The sequence below is a fragment of the Anoplophora glabripennis genome, unplaced genomic scaffold (genome assembly GCF_000390285.2).
Source record: "Anoplophora glabripennis isolate ALB-LARVAE unplaced genomic scaffold, Agla_2.0 scaffold78, whole genome shotgun sequence".
Taxonomy (NCBI): domain Eukaryota; kingdom Metazoa; phylum Arthropoda; class Insecta; order Coleoptera; family Cerambycidae; genus Anoplophora; species Anoplophora glabripennis.
Window position 1 is genome coordinate 815,454 of NW_019416286.1, and position 25,702 is coordinate 841,155.

Below are 25,702 nucleotides of genomic sequence, written 5' to 3' on the forward strand. Positions count from 1 at the left end.
TATGTTTTCAGCCACGAAATTTGAATAATTCCAAATATTTCGAATTTTTACCACCAAGAACTGCGGTAACAACATTTTTAACATTAAGGTGATGTTTCCAAAGATATAAGTATACATACTGTCGATACAATTAGAGAGCGTGCTTTTCATTTTCTTCCACAATAGTAAAAGATTTTAGTACTCCAGTTTTTGTATCGTTAATTTTTACTATAACAACGATTCCTTTGCATCTATATCATCTATCGAGAGCTTTACTAACGCATCTATTCTTAATCCTCCAAAAACACCCATTGCTGGAACAACCTACAATAACAAAAACCTATTAAGCACATGCAATAATATAACCAATTATTTCCTATATTACCTTTTCCAAAAGATATGTATGACTTATGCTTCTCTAGTACATTTCAAAATATCCTCTCTTGTCAATTCTTTTGGAATATATCTTCGATATTTGCTTCATATAAGCTTCTAATCAATGTATTCTCCTATATTTACTTTTCTGCGCACTAATAATGTGTTCAACATTGATTACTTTGTCCACAATGTGATAGGGCTGAATGATTCTGACTAAAAGGTATATAAAAAATATAAATTATCTAAAATTATAAATATTTCATTAAAGTGATAAAAGGTAATAACACACCAGTTCTTGGAAATATCCCATTAATATAGTTTCACTAACAGTTGTAACTGAATTTCTGCTTGTCCAAGTCTCAAAACGTTTATATTCTTTATCATAAAGTAATTTATATTTCTTAGGCAGCAATTCTTCATTGGCTTTATTGGCTCTAGCAGCAACTATTGCTGGAATATTATCCATTCTGCCTTTTCAATATCTCTCCTCCAAATCAAACATCAAACTATCAAAATCAGCAAATTTGCGGGTATCATAGATACATCTTGGATACATGTTTATATATTGAAAAACTGTTTTCATTCTCATTTACATTTAATTATTAAATTTAAAATAAAAGTAAAATCCGATGTCTAAGTAAAAAATAAAATGTTGTATGCACCACGGGAGATATTAGGATAATCATCCTTGTATCTCCCTTGGTACATAAATAACTATTTTCTGAAAAAATATTTCGCCTGAGATATATTTTACATACCTAGATTTTTGCTGTCGAAGAACATTTGACTTGTATGGAAATAAGTATCACTTTTAAAAATTCTTCATTTATTTTCCTACGGCTCAGCGTCAATCAGCTATAATCGAAAATACTTGGGTATTCTTTACTGATCAAGATGGACGGTCATCCAGGAAGGAGCGCTATCCTATTATCTTTAATCACTTCGCAACTTTTCTTTTCCAAAGACTTAGATTTATCAATGGAGGTGTAGAGTGCACATTGGGGGTATACGAACGACCGCATGCGCCGGTTTTGCGAAAACCAAACTTCTGATATGCCGCGCTTTACTCTCATTTCGAATCCGACGCGTGTTGCTGAAACACCGGGGTATTAAATAGTTGTCGCAATTTTATAGGGTCTGTGTATCTCGAGTTCATAAACTTCGAACCAGAGTATTAATGTTTATTTTAAACTAAACGCTGAATGTGTACGTGTTTAAAATCGAATCATGTGCGAATTGTAAATTGTTTTGTTTTTTCAAGACATAAAATGTAGGTATGAAATAAACTTTTAACATCAAAACAGATAGAGGTGGTGTTCTGTTGTTTATTTGGAATCAAAATAAACGTTTTATGTGATGTACCGTTATAGATTTAACTCACGCAAATATGAAGATTCTTTTGAAAAAAATTACGTAGGATTACAACAATCTAAATAAATCACGCAAAAATGAATAACACTAACATAACTTACTGTGATTTGGAGCAATTCAGCAAAAACTTTAAGAGCTACCATATGTACCTCAGCTTATTCGTGTGCATTTTCGGATCGATTCTGAATATCCTCAACATATTTATTCTAAGTACCAAGCAGATGAGATGTCCCACTAATTGTATCTTAACGAGCTTAGCTGTGGCCGATGTTCTGGTGATGTTAGAATACATTCCTTTCGCATACTTACACGATAAAAGCACGACTTCCTCTCACTACTTCACTTATAACTTCGCAGCGTTTATTATTTTCCACGCCCTCTTCACCCAGTCCTTCCACTTTATCTCTTGTTGCATTACGATCATTCTCGCTGTATGGAGATATATCGCTGTGAAATTTCCTCAGAACAATTCAAAGTGGTGTAGTAACGAGAGAACGAAGGCGACAATTCTCCTAACGTACATACTATGCCCTTTCATCTGCATACCGTTGTTTCTATCTATAGACATCACGAAGATGAATGCTTTCATAAGCAGCGAAGGTAAAGTGATTTTCAAGCCAAAAGTAAACCAAACGGATTTAAAGAATGCTACTATTTACTTCGCAAACTACAAACAGAACACTATCCTTAAAGATATCAGTTTCTACGTTTACGGTGTCATCATAAAACTAGTGCCGTGTATTCTATTAACTGTCCTATCCACGCTGCTTATTATCGAACTGTTAGCTGCTAAGGAGAGGAGGAAGAAGTTGCTGAATCCGACCGCAGATAACGGAGTGGTGAAGAAGAAAGTTCAACAGAGGCATTTGGACAGAGAAAAACAAGCGGATAGGACAACGAAGATGCTGTTGGCGGTGCTCCTGCTCTTCTTGATGGTGGAGTTCCCACAGGCTATCTTCGGGCTGCTCAATCACATCGTCGGGGAAAAATTCGACAGGGAATGTTACCAGCCTTTAGGTAAATATATTTTTTAAGCTAGTTACAATTAGTTATACAATATTTTGTTTAGACATAGTCATTGATCTTTCTGTTTCAAATTTATTAGCATGACTGTGATTCTAATCTTCAACTTTGCATTTCCTACAAGATAAATAAAGGCCTTGAATTTAGTGTTCATTTGCTTTGGTTGATAAAGAAATATATGTTTTTGTTTTGGTACGTAGGTTTTTAAATACAGATGTCGGGTAATGAATGGGATGTTTTGCTGAAAAATAAGGAAAAATCTCAAAAGGTGGCATAGTTATACTAGCCCTCACACATATTTTTTCAAAATTTTGACAGATATCATGCTATCAATTTATATTGCAAATTTTTCCCTAAATAATGTATTAGAAAAAAATTAATAGTTTTTGAGATAAATTAAATTATGAAACGGACAGCAGTAACTAGAATTTATTTTACAGATTATTTCAGCTATTTAGTTTGTTTAACTCTGCCAAGGACAAAAACCTTCGAACGGATTAGTTGTGCCTAATTAAAAAAAAAAAAACAAAACGCGACAAAACAAACAAAAAAGATATGTTCAAAATCACGTTTTTTATTCTATGAATATTTTCCCGTTATACAAGAAATAACATTACAGGATTGTTATAAATCTGATTACGGTTCTGTGTTAATCTCAGAAAAAGTTATTTTCTAATGCTTGCGCGTGTTGAATGAATGAGTTATTTTGACTTTTTGGCTATGACCCCACGGAAAAAAGTTTAATGGATTTAGATCGTGCTACCTAGGTGTCGATAAAAAAGGTCGCCTCAATCTACCTATAGATCCCTAAAAACGTTTGATAGGTATACACGAGATAGCTCATTTTCAACACGTGTCTAGTTAATTTTAATTAATTTATTATTAATATTAAATTAACAGTTAATTTAATTTTAATCTTTAACGTGATTCTTTAAAGCTATTTTTAAACGGTTTTGGACTTGGCAAAGTTAAATAAATTAATGAAATGATTTTTAAAAAATTAAGCTCTTCAACTCCGACAACTTTACACATTCCAACGAAGAAAACAGTCACATGGAGCCAGGGCATAGCCATAAAAATAGACAGGGTAGAGTATAAAACTCGAAAATGTACCTTTAGAAATAAATTACAAACAGTATCATCTTAAATTAATCCAAAATAACATAAACTCGCAACAAAATTAAACCACGAATGACACGCACGAACTAAAAACTATTATACGATGTGAAGTCCGATTCTGTATTAATGGACGATCGTCCTTATCGCGCGTGTATCCTGCTTGATCATTGTTTATTTCGTAAAAGTATGTAATGTGTTGCTGCCCTTATACTAATGTTATATTGTAATTGAGACATCTGTCAACATTTTTAAAATATGTGCTGGATATGTGCTCCTTTTCTGGGTACCTTGTAATGATGAATGAGATTAATTTTAACATCAATCCTGGACATTTATCCGTAACACATTATATCAAAATAAACGAGCCCCAAGGAACCTCCTTGGGGGTCGTTTATCTCCATTACTATGTTGACCTTTCCTTTACTCTCTCGAGAGATTATAGGTACTTATCGAACACCCTGTATATTGAATAGAATAAGTGATAAGTTCGCTATGCAAATTTTCCAAGAATATCAATATTGTTGATCATGACATACCACCTAGTTCAATAATATACATTAATTACACTATACGAAACTTAATAGATTGTGAAGTTGAAATTAAATTTGTTGTTAAAATCCAGATTGTGTGTGTATATGTACTGGATTAAAGGTACGGTCTCGGAAACATAGGGGGCTTTTGCAGTTAGGTTCAAAAGTGTGGTTTTGAATGACAATAATACCCCTACGCAGATCCAGGATTAAATAAATTTATATGTATGTTCAAATAGAACTCTCTCTCTTAGCATTAAGGGTGCCATGCTTTTGCTACTCTGAAGCCTTTCAGTCGGTACATGAACTGAGTCCATAATGGTTCAGATCACTGGCAAAGTCTCTTTCAGAGACTGAAAAACTTGCTATAATACCCACGTGACTTGAAAAGAAAGAACTTCGTATCAAAAGATATATTCATATTATACGCGTAGAAATAACAGTTTCTAAATAAACCTTTAGAAAAGTTATTATTATTATTATTTACATAAATGTAGATAGTATTGTCAAATACTGTTGTATTCTTTATATTCGTATAAAAATTATGTTTGTATTTGCGGTGTTAGGGTTGAGCTTATATACACGCTTATTATACACCAAAATATATTCGTTAGATAGGGTGTTTTGAAAAAAGATACCATAAATTCAGGATGCCAATGGTTAAGAACCCAGAATTTTTGCATAGATGATGATCGCAATATGCCTGTATCAAAAATAGGTCCCCTGAAGAATTTACCAACGATAATACCCTCTTGGTGCAACTCGGTAAAATGAGAGTTTAGGAAATATTTGTTATTTTATGTCACAATGCACATCGAGCGGCGCCTCCACCATTTTTTGCTTTTAAATTTTATTGGACATAATTACTATGTGAGAACCATACATATTTTTAAAATAAGAGTCTAGAAAATTTTACTATCTGCTAATGTAATTTTCACTAGCAAAATTTGACAAACACACTACACATAACACAAAATAAAAAAAACAAAGCAAGAATAAGTTAAAATTGAAAAAATAATTTAAAAGAAAGAAAACTATCAAAATACATTTTCAATATGGGTACTTTCCATCTCCACACACTTCCTAAGTCTACGAATGTTATTTGTTTGTACACGAAAAAGCATTTTTGGGGTAATAATTTAATAGGTCCATACGTTTTTGAGGAACGTCTGAATGTACATCGATATTTGGAGTTTTTACAAAATAATTTGCAGCCACTCATCAACTGTTATCGATCACCAAATTTGCATCATGCTGAAATTAATAGTTTAAAGATTATAAATAAAAATAACTTTAATTTTAACTAACCGTAACTTGTTAACGAAGGCCCGTATGAAAATAATGTATACATATAATGAATTGATATTATTTTGACCTGATCTATTTCTACTTGACTTTTTTTGTATCAAATACCGGGGCACCATGTATAATAATATGTATAATAATCTGCCAAGATAGGTAAAAACGTAATTATTCAAAGAATAATATAATGTAAAAAAAATTGAATTACGTTATAATTCTATCAACTTTATAAGTTTTCTTTATTTCTTGGGGATGCGATGAATAGGAAAACCTTAGGCCATCATTTCCAATTTTTTTTTATCATATAAAACCTGTATTATGCTAATGTAAAAGAGTAAATCTGCCATATATAAAATTGAAACAAGTAAAAATACATTTGGCTCCTCATTTTATTACATTGTTTAAGACATAATATGTTAACTGTGTTATACAAAATAGATACATAAAGAATTAGATCAACCATTCGATTTTATTTACTCGTTTTTATTAGGTAGGTACCCAATGAAAGGTAATTATCGGAAAATCTATGACTGTGCTTCAATTTTCTTAGAAATATTTACTCAGGTTTTACTAATCAGACTAATATGCTTGATTTTTGTGAACGCAAGGGATTTACTGCTGACTTTGACGTTAATTGAAATAAATTCGAACTTTTTAAACTTGTGTTTTTATCAAAATTAAATACCTATATTATAAAAAATTTAGAAGAGAATATAATGAAAACCTGATGGCACAGAGTTTTAATCTCCATTAAAAGTCACGAGTTGGAATATTTAAATTTATAATTTCTTATCACGGAGAGCTCAGAAAAGGCTTTCTGAAAAGCCATTAAATAAATGCGCATACAATTTTTTTTTCTTAGAAATCAAAAGAACATTTCTTTAAGTGCTACAGCCTGGTAGCGAATTAACTTTGATAATTATACTAGGACAGTATTTTAATAAGGATCATGGGAACAAGAAACTTAACAGAAAATTGAAATTAAAACTTTCCCTCTAGAAACCGTCACTTATCAACTTAGCTTATTACAAACAGCATTAACACACGCAATTTCTCGTCAAGTTGAATGTGTGGAAATATATAATTTTAGCATGAGTTCATGAAGATGTACGAAAAGTTTTTCTTTTGAAATGAAATGTCCTTAAAGTTAAGGAACTGTGAAATGACTACGACATGCTGGAAAGGCGACAGGGTCTCTCTAATCACAAAAAGGACATTCTGAAGGATTTGTGATAAGCCTAGGCAAATAAAAGTTTTCAGATTGCTTACTTGACTAAAATACGAGTAAATACCGACAAATATATTTTCTTTTTATAAATTATTTAGATGTCGCCAGGAAATAAGAAAGAAAGATTATCTTACTATGTTACTTACAACAATAATTTTCGCAAAATCGAAATGAACTACTTTTTATGCAGCATTTATTTAAATAATGACAAAGTAACATACAAATACACTATTTATTTAACTTCACGATAGTCCAATCGAATTAGAGTTTGCACGTAAAAAATTATTAGTAGATATTTGATTGACGGTGAAGTGAATTAACTGACTAACGTTAACTTTTACTGTTGCTAGCCTGTTTATTTCATGAACTATTAATGTAAAACTTTTTGAAGATAAAAGTTTAAGCCTTTCTTTAATTGTGTCTAAAATGCCGGTCCGAGACGTCCAATAGTTTAATTAATAATTAACGTTATAAAAAAAAGCTGTCTTGGGAGGTGATTAATTACTGTAAAAATAAGCTCTATTTTATGCAAAAAGAGAGAATTTCCGAGGGGCTTTTGACTGACCCTAGGACAATTTATTTATAACGCTGCTTTGCACATCCTACTTTGTTAGATGTAAAAAGAGCGACTCAATTTCAACTTTTTGATTAGAACCTATATCTACGATATTAATTAATTAAAGAATGAGTTGCAAAAAAACGAACGAAATTAATTAACAAATACCTGGAAGCAACAATTTTACGGTCAATCGAATCGGCCTTCGGCATACATGATGATTATGATGATCATAGTCTGTCTTTTCCATAAATTTCATCAACATTCATCGTTTTTTGCAATAATAATGCGCAATTTTCGGAAACTGGTTTTTCCGTGTTCGACCTTTATTTTACAGTTAACACATTGGTGAAATATGACTTTAGGTCCTTAAATTGTAGGTAATTTGCCCACAACATAAAATAACTAATTTTCAATAAAATGTCTACTAATAATTTTTTAAAGTTGACAGGATTTATAATCTAATTCGATTGGACTCGTTAATAACTTGGTAAGAGCATTTTAAACATATTGAGTGTACGTAAAAATATACATATGCTTATAACCTCGAAAAATATTGACCTCAAACTTTTGGCTGAAGTAATCAATCTGTAAAAAAAAACGTATACGAGATGAATCTAATATTGTGAGATGTTTGATTTATCGTACAAGTTTTCAATCAAGAATGTTTCCATACATATTGTTTGCAGAGATCGATTTTGTTTTCTTGAATTTTCTCCTTAAGGTAAAAGGCTACTTTCCACAACGTGGTTAGTCTTCGTATATATAAAAACATGCATGATGTATTATATTCCACCATAAAAAAGTTTGAAAGGTCTCAAAGATTTAATCTACTCTTTAGGCCTAAAAGGATCAATCAAGGGTTATTTCTATAAATTTATTATAGTCTAACATCACACTTAAAGGAGGCTATAATTAATATTGAATAAAGAAAATAGGGACACTTCAAAGGAGGTAATGAAAAAAAGACAAAAATAGAGGTAAAGTTCAATTACGTAAATGCAACTCTTGACAAAACGTCCATTTTTTTAATTTCCGGAAAACAAATTTATTACAAAATAAAAATAAAGCAATCAATTTGTCGAATGCATTAAAAATTAATTTAACTAGGGGCTTCTGAAAAGAACAAACTTGTAAAATTAAACGGTTCTTTATTAAGTCCTAAATTATTCTTTTTAAAGATCTTCCGTCGCTCTCCCTTGGGCTTTTTTAATTTTCCCTTTGCACTGTTACAGAACAGATTGTTTCTTTATTAGTGTTTGAAGCAACACACGATATTTTAAATCAATATTATTTGTCGATTCGATTTCTCTTAAATTAATAAATGTGTTTATTTAAAAGCCTAATATTGTCCAAACAAATGTTTATTCTGCCTTTCAGTCACGATGTGATGAGATAGTGAGAGAGAAGTAAATTAAATTCCTTCACTTATTTATACTAACTGCGTTCTGCTAATATTGCATTAAGGAAATGTTGGAGTTTGTTAATCAGATGAGAACGTTTAGAGAGACCGTGTTAGAACTTGTATTACTCTAGCTCACTCGTACTATTTAATATTTCCGTGTTATACTACTAAAGCTATAGAGGTGGAAAATGCCCAGAGCTTCGGCCCATTTGTTTAAAAAAATCCTTTACAATACCTATAGGTTAAACTGGGTACAGATACATATTGATGACAGATGTCGATCTACATGGCTAAAAATGTGAAGAAGTACAACCGATCTCCTGCTCTCCTAAACCACAATAGGACTGTTGTGGATAATTCAGCACAAAAACTGTTAATTTCAAACAAATGTACGTCTCTTGTGACAAGTGCTTGATAGCAGAGTAACCAGACATTGAAAAGGATAATAATCTAGTGCCAGAATATCTATTTACATTTAAAAATTTGGGTAGTAATGACCTTATGAGAAATGGAGATATGTTTAATATAGCGCTAGTTATAAGGTCCCGACATTTTTAGGGCTATTATAATAAATTTTAGTTATTAAAGAACCCCAGACAAAATAATCCAACGGGGTTAAACTCGACGATCTTGCCGGCCATTTAATAGGTTCCCGTCTATCGACTAGGGGACATTTGTTTGAGATATTCCCGGATTTGACACAACCGCCCAATAACTGCAATTTTGCTTATTCTCCGTACCATTTAAATATAAACATCAGAAAAGATAATATTTCTGATGAATTCAGGATATGTATTGGAGAGTTCCATCATTGTCTCACAAAACTGCGCTCGTCAATCAAAATCATCATCTGACAGTTCCTCCACCAAGTGCACTTTGTACCGGTGGAATTTTATCTTAGGAAGAACAGCATTTTTGACGTATTACGACTCCTATAAAGGTTGAATGTGGATTTTCTTACACCACTAACAAGGCCTGTCTTCATCAAAAGCCTTAGTCTTATCTCGTATAAGATCGCGAAATTCGTTTTCGACTTATAGTTGATTGCGATATTGGAGAACGGTCTCATTGAATAAAATACTTCTTCATGCGTTCGACTTATATCTTCATACCCAATCATCGTAAAACTGCGATTCTTTCAGCTTCAGTAACTTTCATTTTTGTTGTCTTATTTCTTAAAACGTTAAGGAAGTAACCCAGACTCCACAAAATGGTGTTTGATATGTATTTTTTATATTTATAACAATTTGCAATTGTTTCTACCACTGCTATAGCCGTATCAACACCTACTGGAATAGAATTTCATAAATGGCTCTGTTATTTATCAAACTATTTAAAGTTTAAAGTTTGGGTTGCTAGCTTATGGGAACTGAAAATTAATTTCTACATTTACAACGCTTTTATAGAATTTATCCGTTACTTTCTGGAAGAATTGTATAATAAATAGGTATGTAATAAAATGAACAAAAAACTAAGTGGGATAAGATTAAATGATTAGGAGGATAATTGAATCTACTATATTCAGGATTCCCGATGGGAAGAGATAATAAAAGGCAGAGCTGCAAATAAAAATATAGGGAAAAACTGCTAGATAATTACGTTCATCTACTTTGAAGTGATCACGCCGGGCGGACACTTTATATAGATGGTGAAGACTGGTTATCTAATATCTGTACTTTATATAAGTGTGACAAAACAACTAAAATGAAAATTAGCCATATTCTGTACTACTGATAGCAGCGAGTTTTGTTAAAATCTGAGAATTTTTATTGTGTAAAAAATTAATTTTACTTCCATTTTCCTATTAATGACTACTGTATTGTAGTGTATACGACAAAAGTGAAAAAAAAGCAATTTAATGTCGATTTACTTTATTCATCGTCTCTATACAATAGTTTATAGCGCAATACTATCCTACTGAATTGTATATTATATCTCAAGCTTTTGCTTTTTGCTTTAGATCCGTTGGTGGCATAAATTGTTAAATTTTAAAAAACAAATTATATAAATACGAGTTAACGTTTTTGGAACAAAATAATTAAGTTTCAGTTTCTACATTGAGTTAAACAATCTCGTGTTATGTAACATAATTTCTCTTTCATTAATTTTTAACATTTATTTTACCCCTTATTCTTCATAAATTCATTAGACCTTATACGTTTTTCATCTAATATGTGCTTATATACAGGGAAAATTTTCACGCTGTTGCAATTGAATAAAAAAGTTTTGCTATTCTGACTTGCTTTCAATTGTATATGGTCTATATGTAATCGTCCTCTGTGTTCCCTTAAATTTTGACCCAGCACAGTAGCAACCATTATAGAATGTACAGTTCATCATGAAAGACCCTTATATTACTATAGCCACACTCCCCGCTAAAAGCTTAAATATGTTATACAATAGATGTATAGGTTTATAGTTTATATAAATGTAAGTTTATGAAATGAAATAATACCTTAAAACAAAACATATCCTTGCTTGGATCGGCAGAATACCTGCCTAATAGAATAACTAAAAGCATATATTACTTTACGTTAAATATTTGTGTTATGTACCTGTATTTTATTACTTCACCGAAATTATACCACCTATTTGTGGTTACTATAGCATTCTCATGTGTAAAATGGTCAAATATTATCCCAACAGGACATTGTGACCTAATTTTTTGCGCACCTTTCACCCTTTGCTCAAATGAGTGCTGTTAACGGGAATAATTACCGGAAAAATTGTTACGGCAAAAGCAAAGGACTTAACTTCATTATATCCTTTTTTTAAATGTATTTGATTAACTTTGAATTAATTAACGACGCTTATTATTTACTTATTATTACTTTATTGAATATTCGCAATTTTAAATTAATTGCCCTCATTAAACTTCTGCATGAAATGAAAAACAATTCCTTGAGGTTTTTAAAAGATGTCAAGGAATGATAGGCTTAATTAAATTTTATCGTATCTGTTATGATATTAGCCTTCATGGAAGTTTGGTATTCAAAGCAATAACTTACTACATCGAAAGAGGAAGTTTCAAAGCGCGCCCAGAATATAAGCAGCTTTGAAAGTTTTAAAGTTTTAACAAAATAAAGGCAGATCAATTCAATGTTGCATCGGTCCACAACAAAGTATGTCGATCGATCGACGTTCAAGCGATGTACTCTTTCCATAGTTTTGTAATATTCGTGCACAATATAACCAACGTGGGAAATAAAAGAAAAATATACAAATGCAACAGACTGTCGCAATCGGATTGCTGTTATGTAAGTATGCCAAACGCAGATGAAAGTCTTCAACTGCTTTTGACGAGACTAACGTAAAACTTGCTAATATTAGAAAGTTAGGATAATATCTGTCAAAGAAACATGTATGAATATAATTAAGTCATTCGACATTATTTGTCATTATTACAAAAATTACGTGGTACTGTATTAAAGAGTATTGGTATATGTAGAATATTACAATATTAATTAAAAAGTTAAAATGATTTAAAAAATAAATAAAGTCCCACAAGGCACTGTTCTGGGATCTATATTTTTTTATTAACGAAATTGGATTTACTTAACAGCAAGTAACATTTAACCATCATTTAATTTTAGGTTTACCTAAGTTTACTAACATTAAAATACATAACGTTAGATGCATGATGTGTGTTGCTCATCCACAAAAAAGTTAGGTGTTAAAATACTGCCTTAAAAATATATATCATGAAACTACTAAGCTTTAATACTGCTCTATGAACAGATCAATGTTTTGGATATCAGAAGTTTGTATTGTTATATTTCATTAAATTATTAAGGCTTTTACATAGCTATCAAACAGGAGCTACAACAAATAATGCTATTCGGATACCTTGACCTAAAAAGTCACATCTTCAACGAAACATATTTTTAATGGTTATCCTTTAACTTAATTCCTGTTTGAATTAAAAAATATATGAAAAAAAAAATAAATATGAGACATTCATTAAAACATTTTAATTTAGAGCTATAATGGAGCGCTTTTTCAAATGTGACAAATTACATTAATTGCCTTAAAAAGGAATTTAATAAAAGAACGAACTATGGATATTACGCATTTATATCGACGTTGGGTGAGTTCTGTATATAAATTAAGTTGTAAAATTGAAATGGTAAGATACTATTCATGTTTAATTAACATTCTAGTCAATTTGAGAATTTTAGGTTCAATCGGGTGTACCTCTTTTGTGTAATTATATTCTCATTAGCGAGCAAGGGCAAGAAAGTTCAATACATCGTTGAATAACATCAAATAGAACAAGATCTTGAGTAACGTGAGTCATATAAAGAGTAGGTATCTGTCTACTTATATAATACAATACAGCATCTAATACGTATATTGTAAAAGTGTGAAATTTTCTAAAAAAATATATCCATCCAGTATTTACCAGCAAAACTAAACCCTCTAAGCTTGCGTACAGATATAAAAGTTGTTACAAAGTAATAATAAAACCTCATTTCTTATGATTTGACTTTTTAATCTTTTATTTACACATTCTGATTTTTCCTTTTCTGGTGAAAGCAAGTAAAACTAATGCTTTATATCATACAATAAGGAAATATTTTTCAGAATTGTTGATCTTACTTAGGAAATTCTTCCTATATAAAATGTTTAATGTTATATCAAGCAGCCTAATCAACTTTGCAAAAAGCGATGCACTTGTGTATGTATTTTCTGAGGATTGTAACAATACAAAAGTAGCACTAGGCGTACCTTGCATTAAAAGGAAATTATACGAAGAATTTGTATTAAATCTTTAAAAAATCAAACATTTCATTGGCTTACTAAAATTTTATAAATATCTTTCGTGTACAAGGAGACTCAAGTAATGAGCTGAAACGTTTGGAAACGACGCTTTAACTTTATAGCAAACTAATAATTTCTTCATGATATAAACGATTAATGATTGGTTTAAAAGGCCATTAGATGGTAATGTGCGTGTCAAAGCTGATACTTGAATGTATTTACACCGACAAAGTTTATCGAACACTAAAGAGCGTTAAAATTACATTTTTAATTTAACAGTATGCATGAATTTTTACTTTCTTACAATTTATTAAAAAACATTAACACATATACATCTGGTATTTTTAACATTATACTATTTTACATCGATATCAATTGCCGTTTTTTAATTAAAGTGTAATAAAATGCAATAGATATACAGGAATAGAAAAGATGAGTCTATGTTCAACTGCGTGTTTCATCCATTTCTCTGCATTTTAACGAAAACTTGAATCATACTTTTTATAGCATTTTACTTCTAGTTTTGAAAACCGGAATTAGAATTAAAATCGGATCATTTCTAACGCAAGCAAACTCCCGGCAAAAAAATGCAAAATTTGCAATTGCAATTACGCAAAAACTAATGGTCCGACAGCGCTTGCCTATTGCACACTTAAAGTTGATATAATTATCTACTTCTGTGCCAAATTTCAGCTCTTAATCTTCATAAATGACAATGTTATGGATTTTTGAAGAAAATGCCGAATTTTCCGGTTTTTCCGGATTTTCTCCGGTTCTAATCAACTGATCAAGTCGCTCGACATCTCATTGTCTTCGAAATTTAATTTCCTACAACTTTTCCATTAACGGAATTGAGGTTGCTCTAGTAGTTTTGGTTTTATAAGCAAAAAACTAAAATTACGCTTTTTTGCACCAAAATGTTAATAACAAATTAATTAATGACAGTTGGGAGTCGAAAACACATCAGAGTATATCTACGGACTGTCTTTTTAATGATGGCACAGGTGGTATGCTGTTAGTATTTTTGTCAAGATATAATGAGTTTTTCTCTCGTTTTTGTCCTTCCTCTTAAAAGCAGCAGCAGACTCTTCGTCTTTGCGTAAATGGTCGCAGAAAAAGTACAAGTTTGCGTATCACAGCACATGTTTGTGACAATATGTTTCAATCTTTGCCAATAACAGTAATAACGAGAAATCTAATAACTTATTGGAAGTGACTTTTGAAATAGAATGAAACACTCTGTCAATCACAAGTGATGTAATCATTGACAAAAAAGATGCATGTGTTGAAATGTTATTTTATTTATGGTTAATATTCAATCAAATACCTGCGACAGTTAAAAAAAAATATTTTTTTTAGCAACATAATTTAATTGGAGGGTTTTTCTCAGTGTATGTATTGTAATGACCATTTAAAAGTCTTGGGTCGAAATTTGAAAATAAACAGGGTGACTTTTTAATATTCATTAAAATTTGTTAGCTATAGTTTTTTTTATCATGTACTAATAACTAATAGTAATATGCGAGTATCATATTTTATTTTGCAACTTTAACTATTAGAAGAATAATTTTATATTATTTTACATCGACATCCATTAACTGAATTTTTCATGTTTCTTCAGGCTGTATTAATTGAAGTGTAATAAAATGAAATAGAAATACATCAGGAGCAGAAAAATGGAGTTCATTATAAATTGCCATCAGATGCAGAGCTGAACTGTTTCATTAGTTCATGGGTCTTTGTTCCTTCTTTAGTAATTGATTTAATGAATTTTTCTCCCGTTTTTATCCTTCTTCTTAAGAGCAGAAGAAGGATTCATACACGAATAATGTGTCCTTTTATAATTATTTTTTATTTAACATAAATTTTTATGATAACGCTGTAATAAATAATTGTTTTTATGATTTTTTCGTTAAACAATATATTTTTACTAATATTTGTAAGTATTTTTACGCATTTTCAAAAGAAAAAAATACAGATCCGTCGACGAAACGTTTAGGGAGATCAAAAGAGTGTTTGTTGCTTTTCCTGCGGCTATTCTCTTTTACAAAACTTTTGCGTTTATTTTGCGCCATAAATTACTATCGAAATGACTTTTTGAAATTTCAGAGACCAGCCAATTTGCAGTTTGATGTAGCTACTTCGCAATGCAATTAATATGGACCTGGACACCAATTAAATGGAATTTGAAATTAAGTGCGTAAAATCCATTTATGACCCAATTTATTAAACGTTGAATCCAGATTTGTGAAATTCACAAAAAGATAATTAAAGATTTACGATGATTCTTAATGAACTTGTCTCAGAAAATACAATTATCAGAAAAATGTGTCTTATTAAAGGTTAATACGCACATCACATTTCTATTTTTTCAATTTTCCTGATAGCAAAAAGGTCCCTATCTGATTCTGTCATAGTAATAAATTTAGAAGCGGCCCGATTTGTTCCCGTCACATAACCACCCTTCATCAACTTTACAGGTAAGGTATTTTGTTACGGCCTTTTAGCAAATGGCATCGTTTCTAGGGTTAAAAGTTGTTGAACGCGATTTATAAAAGTTTTTCCGTCAGGAAGTAATTTTGATCCAGGCCGCTTCCAATCAGGAAGAGTGTTTATATATTATCCTTTTGTGGGGGCATTATATTCTAAGCACATATTTAATTTAATTCGGCAATCGAATCTGTGTCCGATAACGATTCGGGAAAATGGAGACTTAAAAGTAAATAAAACTGACTTGTTTGTGAATGTTGCCTGAATATACAGGGAATTTCAGAACGAATTGTAGATACATCTTGTAATGACCACTTAAAAAGTCTTTGGAGATAAACATTTTATATGGTATATGGAATTTTACTGATTTAAGCTACACTATTTCTAAGAATGTTGTTACATAAATTATGATACAGTTACTTGTTTGTAGCAATATAATTTTTGACCTTGTGAGCAAGTGGAAAAATGCACAGGAAATACAACTATTTAAATAGTGAACAGATACAAAGGGGAATAACATTTTGATGAATTGTCCTTATTAGAAACGCTTTAATGGCCAAAATCGCATCATAAATATTTCAGTTCCGGAACTTCCATGAAACTTCCAAATTCCAAGGCCTGTGGCGATTGCTGTTATAGGGTTATTTGTGTAGTCCCTTAATCTGCGGTAGATCGAGTGGTTTTGGCGGTTGTTAAAGTTAAAACTGACCCTTATTATATCCTGTGAATATTTTACACATACGATAGCATTAGTACTTCGTAAATCGCGTTGTTTCTCTAGAATTAGATTTCCTTATTTTCGTAACATAACTTCTCCGATTTATTATTTTTTTATTTGAGGTAGCTACATGTTTAAAATTACTATAAAATGACCCAACGGCAAAACAAAATGATTTCTTGACGTCGCGTCGGAGACAAATGTATTACAACTTCTGAGCCAAATAACAATATAATCTCGTTTATATACGGTAATTCTATTTCTTCAAGTTTCTTTCTACGGGGTTATCTTATTTTCTGTAACCAATTTAATAGTCGACTGTCGTCTGCGGAATTCCACATAAAACTGTTTAGTATTCATTTAGTGTAGGCGAACTTAATTACATAAATAAATAATTAAAGGTTCCGCTTAAGCCAAAAATTATTTCAACGGGGAAATACAATATTGATTAAATGAAAAGCTTTTAAAATTGCGTCAAGTCAGTTCATTGAAACTGTTATATTTTAGGGGGAAATCTAATTCAATTTGTTTAGAAAATATCTGCCGCAAAACATAATGGATTTGAGATGTTTGAAAATAATTTCCTGGATTATTTTGCGTGATTTAATTTTAGACCGACCATAAAGCTTTGTTCTTTTAAATTTCAACGGACAATGTTTGTGTTTTCAGTACACTTTAGGTGGTGGTTTGCTTTTTCTTTTACCAGGAAAGGATATATGTTTGAAACCACATGTGCATACTTTATTTTCGATAACACATTAAGTAGTTTTGTTCTTTCGGTTCCAAGTTTAATTTAGAAGCCATGATGACACATCTCGTTGCTTCTAAGTAGGTATGCAAACATAATTTACGACATAACATATACAGAGTGCCTACAAACTTGGAGATGAAAACTGAAGAACAGATAAATCGAGATGCGAGAATTCGTTGAAATACTTTTTGCCAATAGAATATTTTGTCAACTTTGTTGACACGATGAAAACATTTTTGGAACCGCTGATTTCACCGGTAACTGCATATTGCTATCTTGGTGCCTGCCTGTTGAAGTCGTATTTAAATACGCACAAATATCTTTATCGTCAGTACTTCTATACAGTTAAAATAAAGTATAAAAAATAAATGACTATTTAAGCATTTAATCATTAACACCTTTAACAATAAAAGGCACACAGATTACCTGAAATTGAACCAGTAAATTTTCTAGGAGTTTTATTAAATAGTTGTATTTTCTAGAACTATTCACTTCTTTTTATGTAGTACGTAACTAAGAGACGATTCCAGAGGTTCCCAATAGGTTTTAAGAGTTTTATTAATTTTAAGAGCAATTTTACTCTTTCAGTGATTCTAATTAATGAAACTTTATTTCTTTAGATGTACCTATACGAGATATATTGTCTTGTTTGTTTACAGGAAGTAGGCAATAATCGTTTCAAAATATTGTTTACAATTATATTATTTCCCTTAAATTTTCGAACTATTACTATATTCTCGTGCTTCAAACAATATTGTTACTGCCTTTTAATTTTGGTACTATTACCATAATTTACTACAAATAATTCATCTGCTGAGCTTAGTTTTAACGAAGAACTTCTGTATATAATCCAAAAATAAATATTAAAATATCAAGTTAAAAATAACGAATGTCTATTTATAGGCATCCATTTCCCTTTTATGCCGAAAATTCCATTTGCGTCTATTAAAATAAAACAAAAATTTATAATTTTCATAAAAAAAGCACTAAACCTACTACATTTGAATTAACCTCTTACCAAATAATTTAGTTTCAAAGAAACATGTTTTGTACATACCCAAAGTATCTGAAAAACCAAATAGACCAGGGCGGATCTGTTTTAAGGTAGATGTGAGAGGGGGTAAGCAAATTTTTTTCTGGATTACCTTCAGTACAACCCACATAATAAAAGTGTAGATCCCTAGATCTGGGCTGGATGTTTAAAAAATACCTATTTTATCTGATTTTTTTTACTTATATCTTGGAACCTATGCATTTTGGAGAAATATTGAAGAGGAAAAAACGTTTTAGAATTGAATTTTGCACAATATACTCTTAAGTTAAAAATGTTTAAACTTATTACCGATGTTGCAAAATAGCAATAATTGATGGAAAAAAGTAAAATAAGTTTTTGGATATATATATTTTAATATTTTTTTTTAATAATTGAAAAAAATTTTCGAATTTTCAAAATGTTGCACAGTCTTAATCCTTTAAATGGTTTTTGAATAATTGAAATCGGTTAATTAGGACGGCCACAGTAAATTTTTAAAGTTAACACTCTTTTTTTTATTTTTAAACAATTAGATTATATTTTTTTAGCTGCGAAAATTAAATAATTTCAAATATTTCGAATTTTCACCACCAAAAACGGCGGTGACAGCATTTTTAACATAAAGGCGATGTTTCGCATTGTACCTATTAGCTATGTCCTGTCCAATTATCAATTTGCAATTTTTCAAAGTTTTTTCAAAATTTATAATTTTAAATTTTCTAAATTTTATCCACTTATATTTAACAAAAAATGAATTTCTAAATAATTTTTTTTTAAATTCGTTTAAACAAAAATTATTTAAATAATTGTAATAATTATATTCATATTATTATATTCATAAACTTTGTTTATAACAAAATATGTGCAAATTAGACAGTTGGCATTGCGATATTCGAATTCCTTGACTCGCGAAACATCGGATTAAAAAAAAGATCGAAATTGGTCCATTAAAAGCCGAGATAATGCAATTTTTTTTATACCTTCGCACTTTGAACTTTCGAATTCAGTCTCGGAGCGAAAGCCCCCTTCCCAACTTTTCGTGTTTTGTCACTTTTTGCGCGTGTTAGCGACAGTTTTTCCGCTGATTTATCTATGTTATCGATAACTTATGGATATGAAAATTTTTTCCCCGTTAGAACTCGGAAAAACGAAGCCACTGGATCAAAGATTATTGCTAAATTGTTTATAAATTAACGGTAAATGCCGATAAACTTTGACCGGTTATATCTCGAGAACCAATAAACGGAATTTAACTTTAAAAAAAAGAAACGTCTTTCCTAGTACTTTAAAATTATAATTTTTGAAAAAAACTGAATTTCAAATTGATAAATGCAATCTAATTGTTTAAAAATAAAAAAAGAGTGTTAACTTTAAAAATTTAATGTGCATGGCCGTCCTAATGAACCTATTTCAATTTTTCAAAGTATTTGAAAGGTTGAGCGGTCTTTTCTGTGTGAAAAAATTTTCAAGTATCTAGATGCTTTATATGAGGGTGCAACATTTTGAAAATTTGAAAATTTTTTTCAAAATTTTTTCAAAAAATTATTTTGCGAAACCTATCTAACCGATTTTAAAGAAATTTCGTGTGTTGTTTTATTACACTCTAAAGTTTTTTTTACCAAAATTAGAATGCCCTCGGAGCAATTAAAATATTTTAAAAAAATTATCCAAAAAACTTATTTTACCTTTTTTTTCATCAATTATTGCTATTTTGCAACATCGATAATAAATTTAAACATTTTTAACTTACAGTATATTGTGCAAAATTCAATTGTAAAACTTTTTTCCTCTTCAATATTCTTCCAAAATGCATAGGTTCCAAGATATACGTAAAAAAACTCAGATAAAATAGGTATTTTTAAAAATTTTTTAAACATTTTTGAAATTTTCAGTGTTCCGGACCTCGCCCAGATCTAGGGATCTACACTTTTATTATGTGAGTTGTACTGTAGGTATTCCAGCAAAAACTAGCTTGCCCCCTCTTACATCCAAAAAGTGGGATATTTCGACAGATCTGCCCTGGTCTAAAAATAAATTACTTTTTACTAAACAAATGTTTTTTTCTGTGACAGCTGTCTTGATGTCACTGTGGCATTATTCAATTTATTAATATATATTTTATGTTTTAAATAACAAATCACATTTAGTTTTTTAGTTTTTTTGAGTTTCATAAACAGCTTCAATAGGTACATTAATATAAAACTATATTTAATTAAATTTATCGTACATATTGACCACAAAATTATTACTGTCATTGATTACTTTCCAATTTAGTTTAGTAATTTACATTAATTAATTTGCATTTTAATTTGCACGAAAATTGAGATACAGCATTATTTCAGCATTATTTATGATCAAAATAACTATAAATAATTGCAGGAGATTTTTCAAAAGACATATGTCTGTCGTGTTCATTTAAAATTGGTAGATTACTTTGTTTTATATGTATATACTTGAAATTTGTTTCCTAAATTAAAGACACTTATTATCCTATAATGGTAAATGTTTTGTATCTAGATGCTGCAGGATATCCTATACTTTGTGAAACTTGAGTTACGAAACAAAAGAAATCGAATAAGCTTTAATGAAATATTGAAAGCAGCTTCACATGCTTTCGTTAGTCAATACTGTATTACAGGAAAATAATGAAAATAATTTGTAAATCGTACGAATTTGACGCAGTGTTCCGTGTACAGCATTGGGTTTTTCAAAGGTTCGTTAAAAATTAATGAACTGCTTGATTCCGAAATGTTCGCTGAAGCAAACGGTGATTGTTAAAATATGTTGTTTCAGAAGGGAGGGAATTATATTTAATGTCATTTTTAAAATGCCCTTAAGACTGAATTAGTAAAAAGATGGAGCTTTTAAACGGTACATCTTATGATTCTCTTAAAGGGAACAAAACTTATTTATTTTCAATTTTGGTAATTAGCAATACATTCTATTCAGAAATTATGGTGTTTCTATTTCAAAGGATCACAATTATGACATTTTATTTGTTTCTTGAACGTTGAAATCTTTAATATCCTTTTCACGTTGAGGGAAAATTTCATGTCACGTATTTGATAAAGGCTACTGTTACAAATTTTCAACATTTTTATAAATAATATTGTGGTCTATGATTACCACTATAAAACTAAACGTGCAAGTCTCCTGAGAGAAATGAAATTCTGGGTGTGTGAAAAATCTAGAAGTTTCGTTCTCGTTAAGCCTCAAATTGCTGTTTTAGAAAGAATTTTTATTTCATTTTGTAGTAGATAACGATGCAACATTGTTAAAAATTAAACTAAGTATAAAATACATACATTTCAATATGTTCGAAGTTTCTGTTAATATTTACTCAAATAACAAATAATGTAACAAGACGGTTATCTTAAGAAAAATAATTTCCTTGTTTGTAGATTCCCTGTATGTTGAATAAAATATACCTAACAATTGCGGCTATTTCGCAGGAATTTACCTGACGAACATCTACAGGGTGACCCATGAAGAATGGAAACACTCGCGTACAAAAGTTGTTTATGGATCGATTTGAACCGTTTTTTTTTAAAGATAGATCTCCAAAAGCCCTATCTTGATGCAAAATTTGAAGACGAAATTTTGATTTTCAAGGCCTACTACGAATTTTTTTTTTTAAGTGAAAAATGGTAAAATTTTGTTAGCGATTTTTTATAAAAAATCTGACTACACCAATGGATTCTTTAATAAAAACCGAATAGAACCCAAAGGGAAACAAAATTAAATATAACACACACTGATTTAATAATTATTAATAAGAATCATAAAAACCAGTATACTAATATAAAATAAACTACAAGTTCATCAAATTATTATTATTTCGTAGTTATTATGCCAAAACTTACAAATATTACCTTCTTAGACAAAAATAATTACAATTATAATTTTTTAGTCGATAATCTTCCATTACAAGAAAGAGTAAATCTACATTTTCAGTTGGATGGATGTCCAATACACAATGCCAGACAAGTCAGGGAGTGGATTAAGGAGAATTGCCCCAATCATTGGATAGGTCGAAACAGTCCATTAATTCATTGGCCACCCCGACCTCCGGACCTTACCCCAATGATTTTTTTCTGTGGGGCTTTATTAAATCCAAAGTTTATAAGACACGGCCAAATAACCGGGAGGTATTGTGCACTAGAATAAGGCAAGCGTGTGAGGAGATTAACGTGCATCAATTACGAAATGTTGTAAAAAACGTTATGAAAAATGTATAGAATTAAACGGAAGATTAGTGGAAGCTACAAAAATTTAAATGTAATGATGTGATTAGTGTAAATCAATTTTACAGACTCCTTTTTCATGTTTAAAAATGTAATTTTTTAATGATTACTTTTCTTTTATCAATTGTTTATATTAGAGTAATTGTTGTTTATTTTGTGTATACTGGTTTTTATGATTCTTATTAATAATTATTAAACCAAAGTTTGTTATTTAATTTTGTTTCCCTTTGGGTTCTTTTCGGTTTTTACGAAAGAATAGGTTCACCGACAACGGCAAACACTGGTGATGCCGATATTGCCATAACTTTTTTAGGGGCAAACTTTTTTTCGCAAAACTTGGTAAAAATGCATTTGAGGGGTTCCTAAATCCAGTGGTGTCGTCAGATTTTTTATTAAAAAATCGCTAACAAAATTTTGCTATTTTTCACTTAAAAAAAATTCGTAGTAGGCCTTGAAAATCAAAATTTCGTCCTCAAATTTTGCATCAAAATAGAGCTTTTGGAGATTTATCTTTAAAAAAAAAACTCGGTTCAAATCGGTCCATAAACAACTTTTGTACGCGAGTGTTTCCATTCTTAATGGGTCACCCTGTATGTAAATAGTATCAAGTTGATAATAAAGATCTCAACACAACAAGACTACTTTTCCTGGTCCTGATATGAGTTTTGACATTGACTAATAAATACTTCAACTAATTGGGAAGGGTTGTAGTAGTGACGTCACGGAGCAAATTAATAATGGACATATTAATAGAAACGCTATCTACCCCACGAGGCTATTTTCCGATGAGACTAGAGTATAGTCTACCATCCTATCTAATATTAATTTCACCGTCCCTCATTGTAGTTAACCTGATATAAACCATACACAAATTTGCTAATTCCAGGTTGGTTGAATGTTTATGATTATGTTTGCAATAATTAAGTTATGTGCTGCAGTTTGTTATGCAATAAAAACTTACTTAAAAAAATTAAAATGATTTCTAACTTAATATTCCAAATTTTTCATCAATGACAACTACCAAAGTGGAAAAGGTCAAAGTTGCAACTTCTCTTTATTTAATATAGCTAAAGTTCGTGAAGTTCAGGAAGTTTGTTGACGTGGAGCGAATTTTTGTTGTTTGCTTACACAGGAGCATCGCGCTCTGGTGATGAGAGGCAGACAGCGAATGTAAAACGTTTATTAGTATCTAATTTTATTAAACCGAACCGGAACTTTCTCTAATAAATGTCACGTAATAAACAGGTGTCACACTTTGATAAATTTTTCATTCTCATTTAAAAGTATACAGGCTATTACAAATTCGCTTCTCACTACAGGTTTTGTCTCGAAAAATTCATCTTCAATGTATTCATTCCAAATTTATCTGATTTTTTTAGATTTCTATTTTTATTGAGTTATCGTACACTCTAAGTGTCGTTAGACCCTGTGAAATCGACCTAGTTAGAGTTTTAATCCCGTGCTCATAGTAATTTCTAGGATTCTCGAGGTGGTTCTATTAGTTGGCCTCCAAGATCTCCAGACCTCACAGCATTAGTCAACTGTTTATGAGGTTGGTCCTTAATTGCCGCGTATGCAACTTATTCCTTCTAGCTGAATGCCTTCTGTCTCAATCTCACGCAGCTCTGCCTGAGTCATAAACGAACTTATTTTTGTCGGTCTGTACTTACCAGTTAATTCACGTAGGTAGTTTTTTACAAAATAATTGTATTTTACTATGAGCTTTTATATGTGTTTAAGAACAGTTAGCAGAAGCCCAAATGCATAACGTTTTATACTATCTCCATCGAACGAAAACATATTTCCTTCAAATAAATTACATGTAAAAAGTCTTAAACATAAACAGTCTGATATATCGGTTTTAGATATAAACACATTTTGTTTTTGAGATGTACTGTTGAATTTATCACTTCGACTATTTTGAATACATCTATTTACATAATGTTACCTCTGATATTTCATCAACCTCTTTTAGGTGCATTTTCGTGATGACACGTACATTCTACTTAAGTATTCGCATTTCATCCCGTAAAGTATTGGATAAGCATACATTAACCTCCAAAATGCGATACACTTTTTTATATATAAGAAAAAATCTTGTATAAAACGAGGCAGACTTTTTTGATAATCTCGCGAAATGTAAATATTCTGCACCACAGCACAAGTCCTAAAGAGACAAGTCACGTATAAGTATAAATAAAGATACCGCGTATTCTTTTTTAAGTTTGATTCAAGGCAAACATGGTACAGAGAGAAGAGAAATCTGGTTGTGATCCATAGAAATTTCCTAAACAATCAACAAGTATTTGGCTCCTGTATTAAATGAATCCGTACAATGAATTTCTTACATATTTAAAAAATTAACGTGTCTTTCTAGTGAATTCTATAAGTTTTTAAATAATTTAAAATTCTGCCGCAGTCTAGATTAGAATATTATATTATTTGTTCTGGTATTCTTAATTAATACTGTTTTCAATTTTAATGTAATTAGAGGATTTCAATTTTCTTTCGATGTCTAGGCCTAATTTAATATCAACGTTTCATCAATGTTGACCAAAGTTGGTAGAGGTTCGGCCTGAGTCAAACCTTGATAAAGATATAAAAGCTATACTTTTATATCTGATCATCAATTCAAAATGACCCACAGAACAAGTTATTAATATTACTTTTAGTGATTTCCACATAGCAACATGAATTCTTTAAAAAATTGCAGCTGTCTATTGATGTTTGGGAAAGTAAAAGGAAACAATTATTCGAAGGGATTTGTAGGTAATTCTTTTATTCCTGTGGGTTCTGATAAAAAATAGAGTAATC

The 25,702-nt window shown here is 30.5% G+C and overlaps 1 protein-coding gene across 1 annotated transcript in view; it reads left to right on the forward strand.

Moving 5' to 3' along the window:
• Positions 1 to 1,512: 1,512 nt before the first annotated feature.
• The window catches only part of LOC108907963 (sex peptide receptor-like), a 93,818-nt gene continuing 69,628 nt past the window's right edge, over positions 1,513 to 25,702 (forward strand). The window contains exon 1 of the mRNA XM_018711848.1: positions 1,513 to 2,745. Within this exon, the coding sequence (XP_018567364.1) occupies positions 1,806 to 2,745 (940 nt within the window). The 5' untranslated portion in view covers positions 1,513 to 1,805. The remainder of the gene's footprint in view (positions 2,746 to 25,702) is intronic.